Genomic DNA, 18,063 nt, shown 5'->3' with positions numbered 1-18,063 from the left:
TTACAGAGACCACGTTTTGAAGGTCCCTTGAGCGGTCGTCTTAGACAGGTTTCCCTGTAGTGATGTGTATACTAGTACTATGAGTTCAATTGATGTTTCTGACACGCATACAACCTCACAGCTCTCTCAACAGACTCTAGGCTACACCATATAGCCCTGTCTCATTTCAAATAATTGTGATGTAGCATAGAGACCGCGGAGAGTGTATCCCGGGTTTTAAGTTCACGCTGAAGTCCAAGGCTCGGACTGTAGGCTAGCAAATGTATCCTTGGACTAAGAAAATTGATAATTGCCACTAATTTCACTTCAAAACACCTGCAGTCTATGCTCCACGGATCAGTTCTCAGCTGCACCAAGTAAATACACGAATTTGGTTCAGCTGAGAGCCTGTTCATACTGGACAAATAATGGCGGTGTTTTCGTGTTCAAGGAATACACTGGATTGGAGTTTGAGAGTTCTTATTATAGAAAACTTGGTATCAATTGGGTGGAAAAACATACCGCCGTTCGCCAAATCTCTGTGCCTTCAGGTAGCCCATCTGCCGACACACAATGTCTGCGGTGACCTGCTGCTTCCACACACTGTCTCCACAAACCGTACCCCAACTCTCTCCATCAAAGATTTCCACTCGGCCACGGCTAGGTCTAGACAGAGAGGAGGATGATCTTCCTGGATCCATCAAGCGAACCAGTCCTGAGGTTTGCGTGTGCAGGTGTGTTTGTGTGTGTGTTTGAGAGTGAGAGAGTAAGAGAGAGAGAGAGAGCGACAGAGAGAAAGAGAGAGAGAGAGAGAGAGAGAGAGAGAGAGAGAGAGAGAGAGAGCGAGCGAGAAAGAGAGAGAGAGAGAGAGAGCAAATGAACAGGGGAGGTATGAAGGAGGTACAATCACTGGTTGCATACCTGCACTTAACACATACCTGCACTTAACACATACCAGAAGGAACTCTAATCTGTTCAGCTGTGACTTCAACATTCATGCTTGCATAATCATCAGTATGACGTCATTATGGCTAGTGATAAGCTCAGGATTATGTCATTTTAGCACCTGATCACAGTGATCGGCTGGATAAGGGTCTTTGGATATTGATTGAAAAAAGTTACCGGGCTCGCAGGGGATTCCACAGTGAGAGCTTACGCACACCGATGTGTTGTTATTTTCGTACTTTTATTCTAAAATTAAATTGCATCACAAACAGGCAATTAGACCTCTTTTACCTATCAGGCTGTTGGAGGGAGTGGGGGGGGGGGGAGGAGACAACTGGGGGAAGGGGACGGAGAGAGGGAGGGGAGAGGGGGGGGGGGGCGAAGGGAGTGTATGATGCTGCATTTACCAGCAAAACGTACCACACGATACAGAGAGTGCCGTGTTTCCAGGACAGGTCTTGGGGAAATCCAAGTTCAGATGGCATTCGGTGATGGATGACTCCGTACCGGTACAATTGGCGCCCGACGAAACAATCTTTTCTCCAAATCTGCAGAGCAGCACAAAGACCATAGCAATGAGGTAAGTCAGAGTGGAAAAACAGGAGAAGGACAAAAAAACTTATGAGTTATGACTAACTGTCCACCAACGCAACCAGATCATATACAATCAGCGAGTGCAACAAAATGGCACAAAGCTGACAAGGAGTACTGAGACATTCAACTTCCTGACCCACAGCTCCAAGTTGTAGACCAGTTGTAGTGATACTGGTGTGACCGATAGTCTTACTAGTTTCGTCCTCATCCAGTAACTTTCGGCATTCTTTGTTGCCGTGGGACTTGGCTCGTGCTCTTCTTCGTTGCCCTTTCCTTCCCGTCTTGGACATTTCCATCACCTGATCCTTCCATGTTGGAAGGTTGATAGTTTTCGCCTGGGAGAAGTGTTGCAACTAGGTGTCAGGCTGTCGAATGTCTCAGTACTCCTTGTGAGTTTGTGCCATTTTGTCACACTCCCTGACTGTATATGATCTGGTTACGTTGGTGGACAGTTTCTCATAACTTGTAAGAGTTTTGTCCTTCTCCTTTTTTCCATAATTAAATTCGCTCACCATCCGAGTTTAACTAATGCAGAGTGTCTGTGTGTCCCCCTTTTACGGGCCAATAGAAATTAAAAAATCCAATCTGAAGAGCAATGTCACGCTAAAAATCAAAGTCAGAGTGTCTGTTAGATTGTGGTGATTACTACATAATACTGTAAGAGAACAAACATTCGGTGCATCTTTTTTCGGCTATTTTCGGCCTGTGCAATTTTGGCGAAAATTTGTGGCAGCCGAACTTCTGTTTTACAAGGTTCAGTGTGCCAGTGTATGCAGGCAGCAGCAGTACGGGCCGAAATTTCAATGCGGCCGGAATGTGTTTTGCCCTGTGAGGCCGAAATTTGAAGGCGCGGAAAATTTTGTAGACTTTAACACAGTATAGGTCCAAACAAGGCCGGCCTAGGCAGCTCGAAGCAGAGTGCTCAATGCACTAATGTGCAGAGTAGCATATACATGTACATGTACAAGTACAATAGAGGCGAAAGGTGGTGTAGCTGTAACTGCAAGTTTCACGCATTTCAGCTATCATCAGACAGCAGCATTTGGCATAATATAGGTACAATGGTTGCAGAGAGAATGTGCTACCTTCAAGCCAGTCAAATTTACTCTCGAAGATTTGGGAACTTGAGAGTGGGCTGGTAGTCGAAGGAAAGCTGTGGGAATTCTATACGAGTGGGGCCTTGGCTTTTTTCACCCCTCTTACTTCGTTCTCGCATGCTAGGGTTCTCAAATGCCAAGCATGACATGAGGCACGATCCAGGGACCTTCGCTTGACTGGGATGAAGACTACCCTACCACTGAGCTAGCTATGGCCCATAATGGGGTGTCCCACCACTGAGCTAGCTATGGCCCATAATGGGGTGTCCCACCACTGAGCTAGCTATGGGGTGTCCCAGTCTTTTGACTTACGACTAGTGCCCATAGTGCCATTATTTGTTTGTTTGTTTGTTTGTCATTGACTTGCTGCACTCAACCACACACATGCTGCTGAACTGGCCAGTAGAGTCCGCTATCAGCTGATACATATTATATCAGCAGCATCGAGCCGCGGCTCTATTGGACAGCCTGAAACCTTTCTGCTTTGCTGATACATGTACTTTGATACTGGAATGAACGCGGCAGTAAGAACTAAGACATTGTGCTGCATAAGAAACAGTATGGTGGGCTCTTTTAAAGAGAAGCATTTGGCAGGCTGACATACGTTATTGGATGCGATCCAGCGCGGTAGACGCCGTGGAATCCCAAATCTCTGCACACGGGATTCCAGCTGTGCCCACTGTAACCACTGTCACACACCGAGCCCCACACGCCATTGTACTGCACGTCAACATGCCCCTGGGCAACACTCTGGTCGTTGACAAGGCGAACACCGTCTGCAAACACAGAAGAGAAAGAGGTATGCTACATCATGTGACTAGGATCTTGCTCAGCCGAGATCCACAATAATTAATGAAATCCAACCTGGTTTCCTACATTTGTGCTGAGCCTACCAGTGGGTGGTGCTGTCATGCAAGTTGCCGAGTTCAAGGTTCGATGGATTTCTCGTCTGCTCTGGAAAGCAATCAATATTCTGAATTAGCCATGGGTAGCTTCAAATCGGCAGAAGAAGCGTGTGCTACCTACTGTAACCTTGTAAGAAGCCATACACAAGTGTCTTGAACCAACAAGACAGGTTTTAGTCATAGAGAAATCACCATCGAGCTTGAAGCGAGATGGAGATATGGTTTCGGGGCACAGACGACTCGACGAGGGCCTGTCCCAAGATGCCAGGATGAAAAGGGGGAGTTGGAGTGTGCATGGGCTTTGCTTACGTTCGCATACAATGGCCGCCGCGGGTCTTTCTGAATACCCGCACCGGTTGTATTCAAATGAACGATAATTAGATGTGATTCTGCTGGAGGAACAATCCATCAAGCGCTGTTCACTGCCATTGCAATACAGGTTGGACGTATAGCGAAAAAAATGCAGATCCTGTGGATCAATGGGAAGTAAACTCCTGCAGAGACACAGATACGGCATATCCATCTCAGCAACTTTACCAGAGACTACACTTCCACGTCCACATGCACATCGCTGAAGCGATGATAGTGAACAAGCAGTGGCATACAAGGAAGATGTTTTGGGTTTTTTTTGGGGGGGGGGGGGCACGTCCAGACAATGGCCTGCTCGCATGTACTATGGTGTACGCTAGTACTTGTTAGCAACAATCCGAACTAGCGCACACACTGCACTGTATTGTTTTGTACTGCATTCAAGACTGACGTCATGCGCTTTGTTTTGCTGCGTAATCACAAAATGGCACCAGCCCGTTTTGCTGGAAAGAAAAACAAATCTTGCTTGCCCTGTTGTGCTCTTCCAGACAACGGATCGTGCTTCAGCAGTGTCTCTTTGTCGAAGGGCGTATAGCTCAGTGGTAGAGCATTCGACTGCAGATCGAGAGGTCCTTGGTTCAACTCCGAGTGCGCCCTCCATAACGTTTTGCACACTTCCGGCCCAACATTCCGGCTGGTGCACAGCCCGAATAACGATAGCCAGCTAAATATCGTTGAGTCGGATGACGTGAAGCAGGTGCGTCGCAAGGTTCGCGATATACATGTAGCTACCCGGCTCGGAACATGGACCACATACATGTCTGTTATCACGGCTCTTGCCCCACACCGCACTGCTGAACTGATTGCGTACCAGCAGTTGATCCTGACTGCTAACCACCAGTTCTTCCCAAGCGCGTGGCTAGAGTACGACCGCCAGCTGCGGATGCTCGCGTCCCAGTAACCAGGCACGAAGAGGTTGGACACCATCGACGTGAATCTATGGCAGATAGCTTTCACAGGCCATGCAACCCCAAAATGCGCTCAATGTAAGACGGTCTATCCGGGGGCGGTTTGTGTCCTTTTCGTCCCCAATCTCAATCCCCCAAGCCAGCAGCATTTACCTCCAGTGGTCGTACCCATACCAGCGACGGCCAAGAAATCTGCCGCAACTTCAATGGAGGTTGCTGTTCTTCGTCGTCGTGCCGCTATTCCCACACCTGCAGCCAGCCTGGCAAGGACCACCCATGCATCAGGTGCACCCAGCAGCAGCGCGGAGCCAATCGACCACCCCGCTGCTCCTAGCAGAATGGCTACTTAATCGCTTGACTCGGTACGTAGCTTCTTTCCTATACACTCTGCAGACACCACACTGCTAGCTGACCACTTTGCCCGCCTGTTACGTAACCACTCAGATCAATCATGCGTTACGTATGTTCTCCATGGCCTGCGCCATGGCTTTACTCTTGGATCTGCCGGCCAACACGACATTTCGGTTTTCTCTAATAATCTGCCCTCGGCTTTCACTCACTCGGCATTTATATCCGAGAAATTAGCTGCTTCCTGCACCCGCAGCGAGACCACAGGCCCATTCCGGCACCTCCATTTCAGTTCATGCGCCGCTCTGGTATTCGTGCCGTCCCCAAAAAATGAACGCAAGCTGCGAATGCTCCACCATCTGTCTAGTCCGGGAGGCACTGGCGCGAACGACAGCATTCCTGCCGAGCCGCTCTCTCTCTGCACTACGAGAGCATTGACAACGCGATCAACATCATCATGTCATGCCCACAGTCTGTGTATTTGTCCAAGCTTGATGGACGCAGTGCATTTCGGCAGATCCCAGTCCGCCGTCAGGACTTCGCTGGGAAGGCTGCTACTACTACGAGCGCTTTCTGCCTTTCGGCCTCCGCTCCAACCCAGCCGTCTTTGACTCAGTAGCCAGAGCAGTCAACTGAATCATACAGCACGAGTTTGCTATAGATCACCGGCTTCATTACCTCGATGGCTTTCTCGATATCTCCTCTGGTTTGGCTGCAGCCAACCAGCAACTCACCATCCCCCTCGGGGCATTCACGTATCTCGACATTCCTCTTTGCTCCATCCCAGCTCGAAGGGCCATCACCATCATTGACCTTCCTTGGTATTGTCCTAGACTGCGAGCGCCACGAAGCTCGGCTACCAGAGGACAAGCTGTCCGAGATCTGTGCGCCACTCATGGCTACTATCAGCAAGCGCAGCATCGGCCAGCGTCAACTCGAGTCCCTCCTGGGGAAGCTCGCTTTTGCTGCCCGAGTCATCGTTCCTGGATGCACATTCATGCGTGAACTATGATTAGCGTGTTGTTGTTGTTGTAGAAGTTTATTTAACGTCGCACCACAAACAGGCGATTTCGCCTCCTTTGATACATGTGGACGACAGAAGGAATGAGAGAGAGGGGGGGGACAGAAGTATGGAGAGAGGAAGGGTAGAAATAAATAAGCAATCAACCTCAGGGCTACACCAAAGCAAAAACGGAATGGGAACATACTATATACAAAATAGCTTCATACATATATTGCAAAACACGTTTACTATTCTTCAGTCCGCTATACCACAGAAACGCACTAGCCGAAAAGCATTTAAACGGAGCCATGATGCGCTTTTAGCAGGGCGCAGAACTGAAGGTGGCTGGGCTCGGAACGGAGATCAGGCGGGAGCTGGTTCCACAGGACTGCGCCGATGAACTGCATGGTCGCTCGACCCGCAGGACCGGGCCAAAATGGTACTCGAACGAGGTGATGTGCTGCTCCCCGAGTGCGGTCACCAGTAACTCTCACGAAGAAGCTGGTGAAGAGGGAGCTTGCTCGGGAGAACAGACAACGACGGACAAAGATGAGGAGCTTAATGTTAAACATGTCCTCCAGGGTGGTGAGGCGGAGCTGTTCAAAGATTGGGCTCGTGCGCGACCACGGTGGCAGACCGAAGAAGCCGCGGATAGCGCACTTCGTTAGACGTGTGAGGGGCTCCATGTTGCCAATTTGAAGTGACGGATAAAAGGCGTTGGAAGCGTACGACAACCTACCCTGGATCATCGACCTGTAAAACAGGATCTTTAACGCCAGGGTGAGGCTTCGGCGGCTCCGCCACAGCGCACCTACTGACTTCCGCACCTGCTGGATTGTGTGATTGACGTGAGGCTCCCAGGAGAGCTGCCCATCTACCATTACGCCCAGGTACCGCGCTTGTTCCACAACTGCAAGGGCTGCATTCCCACAGCGAATTCGAATGTTATCTGTGTCAGGGGCTGGGCCTCTTGGGGTAATCAACAGAGCTTGCGTTTTCTTTTGGTTCAGCATTAGTCCGCGGTCCTCCAACCACTGCGACAGGCCAGTGATGGCTGTGCTTAGAGAAGAGCACACTTGTTCGCAACTGCCCGAGGCTTCAATTGCAATGTCGTCTGCAAATTCCTGGTTTGTGACCTGCTGGGGCAAGCAGCATCGAAGGTTACGGATGTATAGTGTGAACAGGAGGGGGCCGAGGACGGATCCTTGCGGCACCCCTCGACTGCATGCGACGTATTCCGAGCAATTTCCGCCCACGACTACGCGTTGAAGCCGCTCACTCAGGTAACTAGTGAACCATAGCTGGACAGTACCGCCGACCCCAATGTCGGATAGCTCCTGTGCCAAGATGGTGTGTTTGACACAGTCGAAAGCCTTCGACATATCCACGAATATCACACCTGTGAGTTTGCGCTCATACTTCGCTTTCAGCCAGCGATTGACAGCTAGCACAAGAGCGTCCTCCGTACTGTGGTTCTTCCTGTACGCGAACTGCGAGTCAGGGAGAATACTGTGATCGGTCAGAAAGGATGTAAGCTGAGCTTTGACGATCTTCTCGAGGAGGCGAGAAACGACTGGTAGTAGAGAAATAGGTCGATACGCAGTAGGCTGACAAGGGTCAAGGCCGCCACCTTTGAATAGCGGCGACACATTAGCAATTTTAAACTGACGGGGAACACACCCCTGCCATAACGAAGTATTGAAAATGATGCTGAGCGAGGGAGCCAGTATTGATGCCGAGTTTCTAAGGACAATACCCGGCAAGTCATCATGTCCAGTTGCTTTTGACGCGTCAACAGACTGGAGAAGGGCCGTTATGTCCTCCGTCGAAACAGGCGCAAATTCCGTGAATGCTGGTGCTTCACGTTTGGCTGGTGCGTTGGCGCACAGCGCGTCTGGTCGTCCAGGGTCATGTACAACTTCGCCAAAAGTTCGGGAGAGGATTCCAACAGGTACTTGTGGTGGGCTTGAACTTTTCGCTCGTCCAGTCACCACGTTTATCGTATTCCAGAGCTTCCGTCCATCCTTTCCGGCCGACTGTAGGCGAGCTTGAAAATACTGATCCCTTAGCCTTCGATCTAGCTTGCGCGCGGCTGCGCGGAGAGTGCGGTGTTGCTCTCGCAGGCGGACATCGTTTGGAGAGCGTGAAAGAAGTCGGTGGGCCTTGTTTCGTTGACGCACAGCAGATACAAGTTCAGGACACAACCATGGGCAAGGTCGGCGCCTCGGCTTACGAGGAGGTTGTAAGGGGGCGTGACGATCTAGAGCAGTAAAAACCGCGTGCCCTGAACTGTATCTGTGTATGCGAGTGCGGTGTGTAAAGCCCATCTTGAGAATGGGTTTGCCGGCCCCTTAGTAGATGCGTGGCTTCTGAAGAGGGTATTGAAGGGCATCCAGCGATGCCATGGTACGGCTGTACTTACCCCTCGCCTTCCTATCACTATGCCAATCCTACGACACCTGACGGGTTTACGACGAAAGGGCGCGAGATTTTAGGGCGCTAAGACGTTTCGGCGCCCTCAAACGGCGCTGAGACACGAGGGCGCTGAGACATCACGGCGCTAAGACACGAGGGCGCTGAGACATCACGGCGCTGAGACACGTCGGAGGCGAGACGAATCGGCGCTAAACTGTATAATGTTGACCCATGTCGAATAACTTCACAAATCACCTCGGAATAAAACACAGGTACGTCCCCCCCCAATTATCCCAAGCAATGTTCTGATTTTCTAGTCATAACCGATAACCGAATCTGACTATGGCAGCTCAAGCCGATGGTATTCACTTATCTACTACGAAGAAGAAGAAGAGACTCCTCATCCATGAGGGGTTTTCGTACACCAAGGACAAGGACGGACTACAGGACACGACTTACTGGAGGTGTGAGCGGCGAGGCGAATGCAAGGGACGCTGTAAAACCGTCAGGGATGACGTGTTCAAGACAGTTCCCCACTGCCACCCACGGGATGCGACGCGTGTCACAGTCGAAAAAGCCAAGGAGGCGCTACGGACAAGGGCCGCAACAACAGTTGAGCCAACGAGTGCCGTTCTGAGAGCTGCAACGAATGATCTGTCTGCTGATTGCCTATCCTCGTTACCTAAGGCATCTTCCCTTAAAAGAAATCTATCCAGCGCGAGCGGCTTGCTGCCGGTAATGTTCCTCCAAATCCAAGAAACTTACAAGAACTTGTTCTCCCGGAGCAATTTAAATTGACAGCAAGTAACAAGAACTTTCTGATGTTCGACAGCGGACCTGGAGAAGACCGGATTCTTCTGTTCAGTACAAACGAGAATCTGAATCTACTCGAAACCTCCGAAAGCTGCTACGTGGATGGTACCTTCAAGAGCGTCCCCAAGATATTTTGTCAATTATACACAATCCATGCTCGCTGTGACGGTCAGGTATTTCCGCTCGTGTATGCCCTATTACCTGACAAACAGCGAGTAACGTATGACCGGTTGCTTGCTGCCCTCGCAACGCTACGAGATACCTTGGAACCACACCAACTCCTTTCAGATTTCGAGAAGCCAGCTATTCAGGCCTTCCAGCATGCGTATCCACTGCTAAGAGTAACAGGATGTCTTTTCCATTTGGCACAGAATATCTACAAGCATGTACAAGAGTATGGCCTCCAAGTACCCTACAGCCAAGACCAAGAGTTTTTCTTGTTGGTGCGAATGATATCTGCTTTAGCGTTCGTACCACAAGGGGATGTTGTCAGATACTGGGAGCTTCTCAAGCCACGGTTTCCAGGAACCTATGCCGAGGGAGAGCAGAAACTCCTTCGCTACTTTGAACGTTACTACATTGGAGAGGAAGTTCAAGACGGCCCACGAAGGATTCCGTCCTTCCCAATAACACTCTGGAACGTCCATGAACGTACGATCCAGAACGAACCAAGAAGCAACAACTGCCCCGAAGCGTGGCATAGAAGATTTAATTCGTCCGTAAACTGCTGTCATCCGACTCTCTGGAAATTCATCGAAGTTCTTAAGTCAGAGCAGCAAACATGTGAGACCGAAAGAGCCAGACTACAAGGAGGAGATGCACCACCACCAAGGAAGAAGAAGTATGTGGAGGTGGACAAGCGATTGGCAACTCTAGCGAGTACCTTTGAGCAACGAGACCCGTTACAGTTCCTCAGAGGAGTGGCCTTCAACTTGAAGGCGTACTGAAGAAGCTTCCTTCATATCAACGATTATTTTTGCTTTGCGTATTGTACGATGTTGAATTATTTATCGCTACTTCTGACCACCATTACTTTCGAGAATAATTCGATAAAACTTACATTGTATTCACAGCAAACTTGAAGATTGAAAAAAATTAATCAAAAGGCAATGGACGCCCTGTGGTAGTGGTGACATTCTGTCTCGGGGACGTGTGGTCCATACGCCTTACTGTCTGCGCGGCAAAATGTTCTCGCGCCTTACGGTGCAACGCCCTATTGTCACAGACGCCATCAAGTCTGGCGCCCAGGTATACTTCGACCTACTGTTAGATGCCCTACTGTCGCGATCCCCACCTGACGGATGCACGCCGGAAAAGTAGTATCCTGAATGGCCATGACAAGCTGCTCTACCAAGCCGCCATGCTGCTTCTTTGAATTTCTTCGATGTGCTGAATTCACTAATGGCATCACACGGAGCTGTACTAGCTGCCCTGGTGACGGACGCCTGCAACTCTTCCTGCTTTCATCCAAGAGGGACGCATTCGGTAAAGGCGTTACTAGTGACATTGGCCCGTCTGTACCGCCGTACTGCCCGGCCCGTGCCATGGTTAGCTACCCATTTGTCACTCGTCGCGAGGGACCGGAGCAACACTTGTTCGTACCCTCGAACGGACAGTAGCTGACCAGGCAGTCATTCACAGTAACAGTACGGTCTCTTGTCGCTGCGGCCGGTGTACCATCCCAGTCGAACTACTCCGGGCATTCAGTCCACATTGGTGCAGCCACCACCGCTGCTATGGTTGGTGCCCCCGACTCCTTCTTCCGAGTGGCAGGTCGGTGGAAAGAGCGATGCGTGTTTATGCTACATCCGGACTACAACAAGCGCTAATCTCCAGCAATCGTCCTGGCTTGCTGCCGTTTCATGGACGCCATGATCCCCGACTCGGGTGAGTAATGAGCTACTGAACTCTAGCTGCGCAATGCTTGCCTGTGCTGATATTAATTGACCCTTGCTGTGCGTCGATAGTGCTTAGCTAACGGAGTGCTGGTTTCATGGGTCCACTCTCACAACTGGTGTTATCTAGCTATTTGCTGCGGCTCTGCCTTGCGCTATATTGCATCCATTTAGCATTGCAGCTCTACGTTGAGCTAACAGCAGCTCTACTTTGAGCTAACAGCAGCTCTACTTTGAGCTAACCGCAGCTCTACTTTGAGCTAACAGCAGCTCTACTTTGAGCTAACAGCAGCTCTACTTTGAGCTTATCGCAGCTCTACTTTGAGCTAACAGCTGCTCTACTTTGAGCTAACCGCAGCTCTACTTTGAGCTAACCGCAGCTCTACTTTGAGCTAACAGCAGCTCTACTTTGAGCTATCAGCAGCTCTACTTTGAGCTTATCGCAGCTCTACTTTGAGCTAACAACCGCTCTACTTTGAGCTAACCGCAGCTCTACTTTGAGCTAACCGCAGCTCTACCTTGAGCTAACAGCAGCTCTACTTTGAGCTAACCGCAGCTCTACTTTGAGCTAACCGTAGCTCTACTTTGAGCTAACAGCAGCTCTGCTATGAGCTAACTGTAGCTCCGCTCTGAGGTAACAGCAGCTCTACTTTGAGCTTCAAACCAGTTGTTTCGAAACCAGCACTCCTCAATCCAAAGATGCCTCTTTGTTAACTTGTTTGTGTGAGGGATGGGGCTAACTGGTCTATACATGTTGTGCATGTACCGGTATACCGGTAATCCTTCTACAGAGAGTTGTATTTTTTCTCTCAAGTATTTCACTCTGCGTCGGTGCTGACCAGTACTGACCAGTGCTGACACTTCGTTCGGAATCATTTCACTCTACATCATAAAAATGTATTAATACGTGCAGTGGACATGTAGGGAGCAGTCGTGAAAACCGAGTACTACTACTAGAACTCGAGTCTGGACAAGAATAATGGAAGTGCTGTGCATGTATGTTGACCAGGAGAGATTGCATGTAGCGACCACTGGACAAGTAGTTGTGACTGACAGCCCGGCCAAAGTCCAAAGGGGAGTTTACCTGAAAGCAAGATAATGCACCGTAATGGTGAAAGAGAGTCGATCATAGAGCAAACCTTACTGGCAAAAGGAGAAGGAGAAGTTATGTTCAAGAACTCTCCGATTTCAGCTATTACAAACAGCAACCTCGGACTCATCTCTTGCCGATGATAACAGTACTCTGTGACCATGTTCTGTTGATAACGGGTTTGAAATGATTGTGTTGATAACGGGTTTACAACGGGTTTACAACGGGTTTACAATGATTGTGTTGAGGACTACTGTAAAACCGGAAAGTTTAACGAGCAAAAAGTTAAACGTTTTGGTAATTTTGGCATGATTACGTGCAGAAAGTATAACTAAACGATGGCTACCTGGCAACCCAGCTGTATGCGCATCTTTACGCAGACATCTAGCGATAACGTTTTGTTTCAAATAAGTATGGCTAATCTCCAGGGCTGCTTATACTCCGGAAAATACGGCAGGGGAGCTGTATGGCACATACTATGATGGCCAAATTAACAGTGCTAACCTGGGTGGATGTCTGTATTTCGCGACAAAAACTCTGGGTGTGGCTGACACTCTGGAGAAGGCGATACTTACTGACTTGTGTCAGGGGCTAGTGAAGAGAAATCGATTGCACTCTGGTAGCCGAGTTGCTTGCATATGACGTCAGCGTTGTCTAGAGACCGATTTGCCGAGAAATCTGACCGCTCGCAGAGAAGTGCAGATTGACCAGAGGCTGTTATTATCCTGGGATAGCCAATCCACGGGGTACGACCACCGATAAGCTGCACGGATTCTGTAGAGCATGCCACAGTCACAGACACAAACACAGGTAGAGAATGCATTGCACTATACGGTGAAACAATTCAGAAACATGCCCTGGCCAGAGAGGATGGTGGGCATGTGAGGGGTGGTTGCCCTGTGAGCGTGGTTGCCTTGTGAGAGTGTTTGCATTGTGAGGGTGGTTGCCTTGTAAGGGTACTTGCCTTGTGAGGGTGGTTTCCTGGTGAGGGTGGTTTCCTTGGGAGGGTGGTTGTCTTGGGAGGGTGGTTGCATTGTGAGGGTTTTTGCATTGTGAGGGTGGTTGCCTTGTGAGGGTCACGGGTTGCCTTGTGAGGGTGGTAGCCTTGGGAGGGTGGTTGCCTTGGGAGGGTCACGGGTTGCCTTGTGAGGGTGGTAGCCTTGGGAGGGTGGTTGCCTTGGGAGGGTCACGGGTTGCCTTGGGAGGGTCACGGGTTGCCTTGTGAGGGTGGTAGCCAATACATACATGTACATCTGAAGAGCTGAGATGCAAAACTCTCCAAATCCATTTCATCACTTTTCAAGTATGGCCAAGAAAGGATTCATTATGTGCGGTTAGTATCTAAATCCAAATTTGGGTTCCTGTTTTGAAATGATTCTAGTCAGACTTTGAATGTAAAATTTTGCCAGGTGGTGCCTCTCGACCTTTTGATTACACTGAGCGGGAAATCACATTTTCTCAAATTTGGCGTTTATCGAGTCCTGCATCTCATATGTTGATAAGTATGTGCTGACTTTGGGGGTCTAATGGGATCCACTGGGACCATGGCTAGGTACCGTATCTGACTGACAAGCCCCTGACGTTGTGTGCCGGTGTGCCTTTCTTCCTATACATATTCATGTACATGCATTATGTGCAGTCAACCAACGCGAATAACAATTCTCGATTGTGCCTGCCGAGGAAAGTGTCATTATTTATGACGGCGAGTTAGCATTACTCATGAGGTTGACAGTACATGTATGCAGTCAAATGGTGAATAGGTCTGAAATGATTGTGTAAACTAAATTACACTAGTCGCGATAGGCCTTCTGTAAGCATTCATAGCTTTGCTGTGTGTATGCACCCCTCTACTGTGTGTGCGTGTGTGTGTGTGTGTGTGTGTGTAAAAAGTAGGGATTCACTGGCCAGAAAAAAGCCACTTCAAAGCTGTGTGGTGTAGACCAGGCTGAATAGTGGTGGTCAATTCTTCAGCCTTGCAAGCTGTTGAATGGTGCAATCCCAGCACAAGTTGCTATGGCTTCTGCTGTAGCATCGCTATCATCGCCTCTGGCGATGGGCGTCCAATGGTCAATGGTGTGTGTGTGTGTGTGTGTGTGTTGGCGTATCCAGGCGGGACCAGTGGGACAACCGCGTCACCTCGGTTACCATGGTCCGAACCCTCGGCATTGACTGTGACGTCGCGGACATCATCCGGGAATATTGACTGCGTTGGCTTGGCCATGTTGGCCGGAGGAACGACGATCGCATGCCGAAGCGGGTTTTATTTGGGGAGCTCCCTGCAACACGCCCTCGCCATGGTCCACGCAAATGGTGGCGTGACGTCATCGTGGATGATCTCCGCTCCATCAGCCCCCCCCCCCCCCCTGTGCCTTCTGACTGCTGGTTTGATGCTGCTCAGGATTGCTCTGCCTGGAGGCAGATTGCTCATCGTCGTCCTCCCGCCCGTGCTCCTCCTGATCCTGACTCTGGCTTCCGCTGCGCATGTGGAAAGGTCTGCCGTCGTCCCGGGGACCTCAAGCGCCACGCTCCGTACTGCAAAGCTAGCAGATAGTCTCTTCGCTATCATTGCCATCGGCAATGGGCACGTTCAAGGTTCAAGGTGTGTGCGTGTGCGTGTGTGTGTGTGTGTGTGTGTGTGTGTGTGTGTGTGTGTATGTGTGTGTGCGTGTGTGTGCGTGTGCGTGTGTGTATGTGTGTGCGTGTGGGTATGCATCCCTCTTCTGTGTGCGTGCATCCTTATGCTGTGTGCACGCATCCTTATGCTGTGGGTATGCATCTCTCTGCTGTGTGCATTCATCCCCTTGCTGTGGGCATGAATCGCTTTCCTGTATGCGTGCATCCCTTTCCTGTGTACGTCATGGATGGTGGTTACTCCAAAGTACACGCATTCACTATTTACATGTACGGTATGTACTGTGTTTCACTGAAACACAGTACTACTACATGATTGTGCAACTAGCCAACCAATGGACTTGAAGAAGGGCCACAGGTTTCTCAGGGATGAAAAGAGTGAACGTCCTGGAGCCTGGAAGTCTGATATGACAGAATGCTGACGCAGTTAATACTGCGACGACATAAGAAGAGATATTGAACTCCACAGGATAATGAACTCGCATGATTATAGTGAAAAATTTGGTGATAATAGTCATGTAGTTCTTATAGTGAACCAGTGCCCATGGTCTTGTTTTGAACCTTGAACCCAGGCAGTTTTCGTCTACAACGAACCAAATCTACTACTAAGTTAGTGTGGCCTCATGTACACTAAGAAGCAGGGAATAGTAACATTTACTACTCCCTGCTAAGAAGTAAAACAAAGCCAAAAAGAAACAAGAAAACTACACTCACACTCACACTCATACTGCATAATAGTACATGTACATGTCACATGCTAGTTGTGTTATGTTATGTTACCTTTATTTTACTTCACCATAGGTACAGGCATTGCTGCCTTCTAGTCGTGACGATGTTGCTTGCTTGTATGCATAGTGTGAGTGCCATTTCGGTTATAAAGAACTTCGGCTAAAAACTAAGTAAAAAGACCTGAATATCCTATAGCCTACACAATGTTGTTCGTTATAAGTGGAGTCAACTGCATGCTTACAGTCGACTCAACTTACAACGAACTCGCATATAGCGGATTTCGTGATAATTATACCGAACCGTTGTCCATGTTCCCACACTGGGCCACAGTGTACGAGTGCATGAACTGCAAACTTTTACCGGTATGGCGGTAACTTTATTTTCAGCGCGGAACAGTTCAATACGGAGCGAACCTGGTCGGGACATGACAAGACGTAAAAATCACTATGAATTATTTTTAATCTTGCTTACCTGAGCCAACTGCTTGCGGCCCTTGAGACACGGAACAGGCTGCGGCAACGAGGAATGCCAAGGAAACTGCGTGCCTCCGCATGTTGAAGAAAACTGCGCGCAGTTGCGGCAAATCACCGTCAACGCTCGTTGTGAAATCGGAGCAGTTTTACTCCGGTTGCCTCTCTCTACGTTTCAGTGAACTAGTTACCTACTCCCTGGAGCAATATTCTGTTACGTGAGCAGTCGATAAACTGACATCTCCGGGCGATGTAGGGTCCGGGGCAGCACTAAACAAGGTGAAACTTCGCTCTCATCATCACACGAACACACGCACCCCCCCCCCCCCCCCCCACACACACACAGGCGCATACACAGCGGCCATAAATCAACGCCATTGGCTTGAGCAAGTGCAGTGTCGGAAGGCGAACAGGTGACCAACCTCCCAATACAGGGACGGAGTGCACCTACCCCGAACTAACTTTATTGTACTTTGCGGTGTCTCCTGCTAGCTAAACACGAATGTGACAAGTCAAAGTGTCATGTTAGCACGCACTGCAGTCATGCATGCTGTGTAGCTAGTGTACATCAGACTACAGACAGTTCAGAGTCTGTCCCAGCGACTCCCAGGGCCAGGGTTAGGCTGGACCATACTAGACTGGAGTCTCCGTTGGGGGGGGGGGGGGGGGGGGACAAGCAGACCCCATAAATGGCATAATTTTACGATACAATTGTCAAAAATTATTATTATTGTCAATGGTCGCACTATAATTATTACCGTGTTTATGAACGAAACGTTTCTCGAAGCTGCAATTGTAGGCTGGACATAGTAGTAGTAGTAGTAGTAGTAGTAGTAGTAGTATTTTTATTATTTTGTTAGGGAAATCCCTACAGACGTTGCCGTCTTGTTACAGGAAACACGTTATGCTCCGGATATACATGTACATGTAGGTACCTTGAATTCCCAAACGTTGGTCAAAATGGGGGAGGGCCCGTAGGGTCCGGCGGATTCTGCCGGCAGAAAAATTGGCACATACATGTAATACTTAGGTGCGCGTCGATCTCCTTAGTTCCGAACAGGCCGAACAGGCCCTAGGTCTACCGTACCCAGTGTGTGTGTGTGTGTGTGTGTGTGCGTGCGTGTGTGTGTGTGTGTGTGTGTGTGTGTGTGTGCGTGTGTGTGTGTGTTACAGTATTCATAAGGCCAGGAGTCAGCGTCCCGGATGCGCAAGGCATATGACAACGCCTGCTTGACGTTCGTCTTGATTTTTGCACGTCCTTGTGCGGTGAAAAAGGACGTATCAGAACTACTGTATACCCTCGCAGGGCGACTATAGCCCCCCCCCCCCCCCCCCCCCCCCAAGTACGACATTGATGCTTTGAGCCGGTATAAAACATGCTTCGTTTTTCACTTTTAATTAATTTTAAAACACTGGTCTTCATTGCTTTCGGTTCAGCAGCCAGTCATTCTGACCTCCGCTGAGCAGTCGTTCCAAGGAGGTGGAAACCATGAGCTAGCTATGCGGAGATTGCTGAGCGTATTGAGATTACAGTCGCCGAGCAATTGAGATCCGGGCAGATCCCGTCCAAGTACCGTCACAGACATACATACAAAGATGGTAACTTCGCTAATTGAACACTATCACCAAAAAGAAGACCTACGGATCCGCAGAATTTGACAGACCGCATAGCGTCCACGTGACTGAGGCCGCCCTGCGTGTTACCTGCTAATCAGCAGAGATGACTTCCAAGCGTATGAATGGTGTACTTCAAAGTACATGAATGCCGAGGCCACGGTTTGGAACCAAAGCGGCAGAGGGAAATGATCAGCCAGTTGAACTTCCGAAATCAGCTTGGAGACGTGGTTGTGTGCCAGGTCGCTCATTCACTGA

The 18,063-nt window shown here is 49.5% G+C and overlaps 1 protein-coding gene and 1 non-coding gene across 2 annotated transcripts in view; one reads left to right on the top strand and one right to left on the bottom strand.

The window, feature by feature from the left end:
• The window catches only part of LOC135819222 (uncharacterized), a 31,265-nt gene extending 14,769 nt beyond the window's left edge, over positions 1-16,496 (bottom strand). Inside the window, exons 1-6 of the mRNA XM_065332387.1 lie at positions 16,193-16,496; positions 12,937-13,135; positions 3,830-4,014; positions 3,220-3,391; positions 1,345-1,472; positions 502-694 (exon numbers count right to left, since the gene is read on the bottom strand). Coding sequence (XP_065188459.1) covers positions 502-694; positions 1,345-1,472; positions 3,220-3,391; positions 3,830-4,014; positions 12,937-13,135; positions 16,193-16,274 — 959 coding nt within the window. The 5' untranslated portion in view covers positions 16,275-16,496. The remainder of the gene's footprint in view (positions 1-501; positions 695-1,344; positions 1,473-3,219; positions 3,392-3,829; positions 4,015-12,936; positions 13,136-16,192) is intronic.
• Positions 4,415-4,486, top strand: Trnac-gca (transfer RNA cysteine (anticodon GCA)). Its single transcript has one exon. It is a non-coding gene; the product is annotated as a tRNA-Cys (tRNA).
• Positions 16,497-18,063: the final 1,567 nt, after the last annotated feature.

Source organism: Sycon ciliatum, chromosome 6 (assembly GCF_964019385.1).
Source record: "Sycon ciliatum chromosome 6, ocSycCili1.1, whole genome shotgun sequence".
NCBI classification, from domain to species: Eukaryota; Metazoa; Porifera; class Calcarea; order Leucosolenida; family Sycettidae; genus Sycon; species Sycon ciliatum.
Note: the sequence above shows the minus strand (reverse complement) of the source record. Positions and strands in the feature narration are given on the sequence as shown.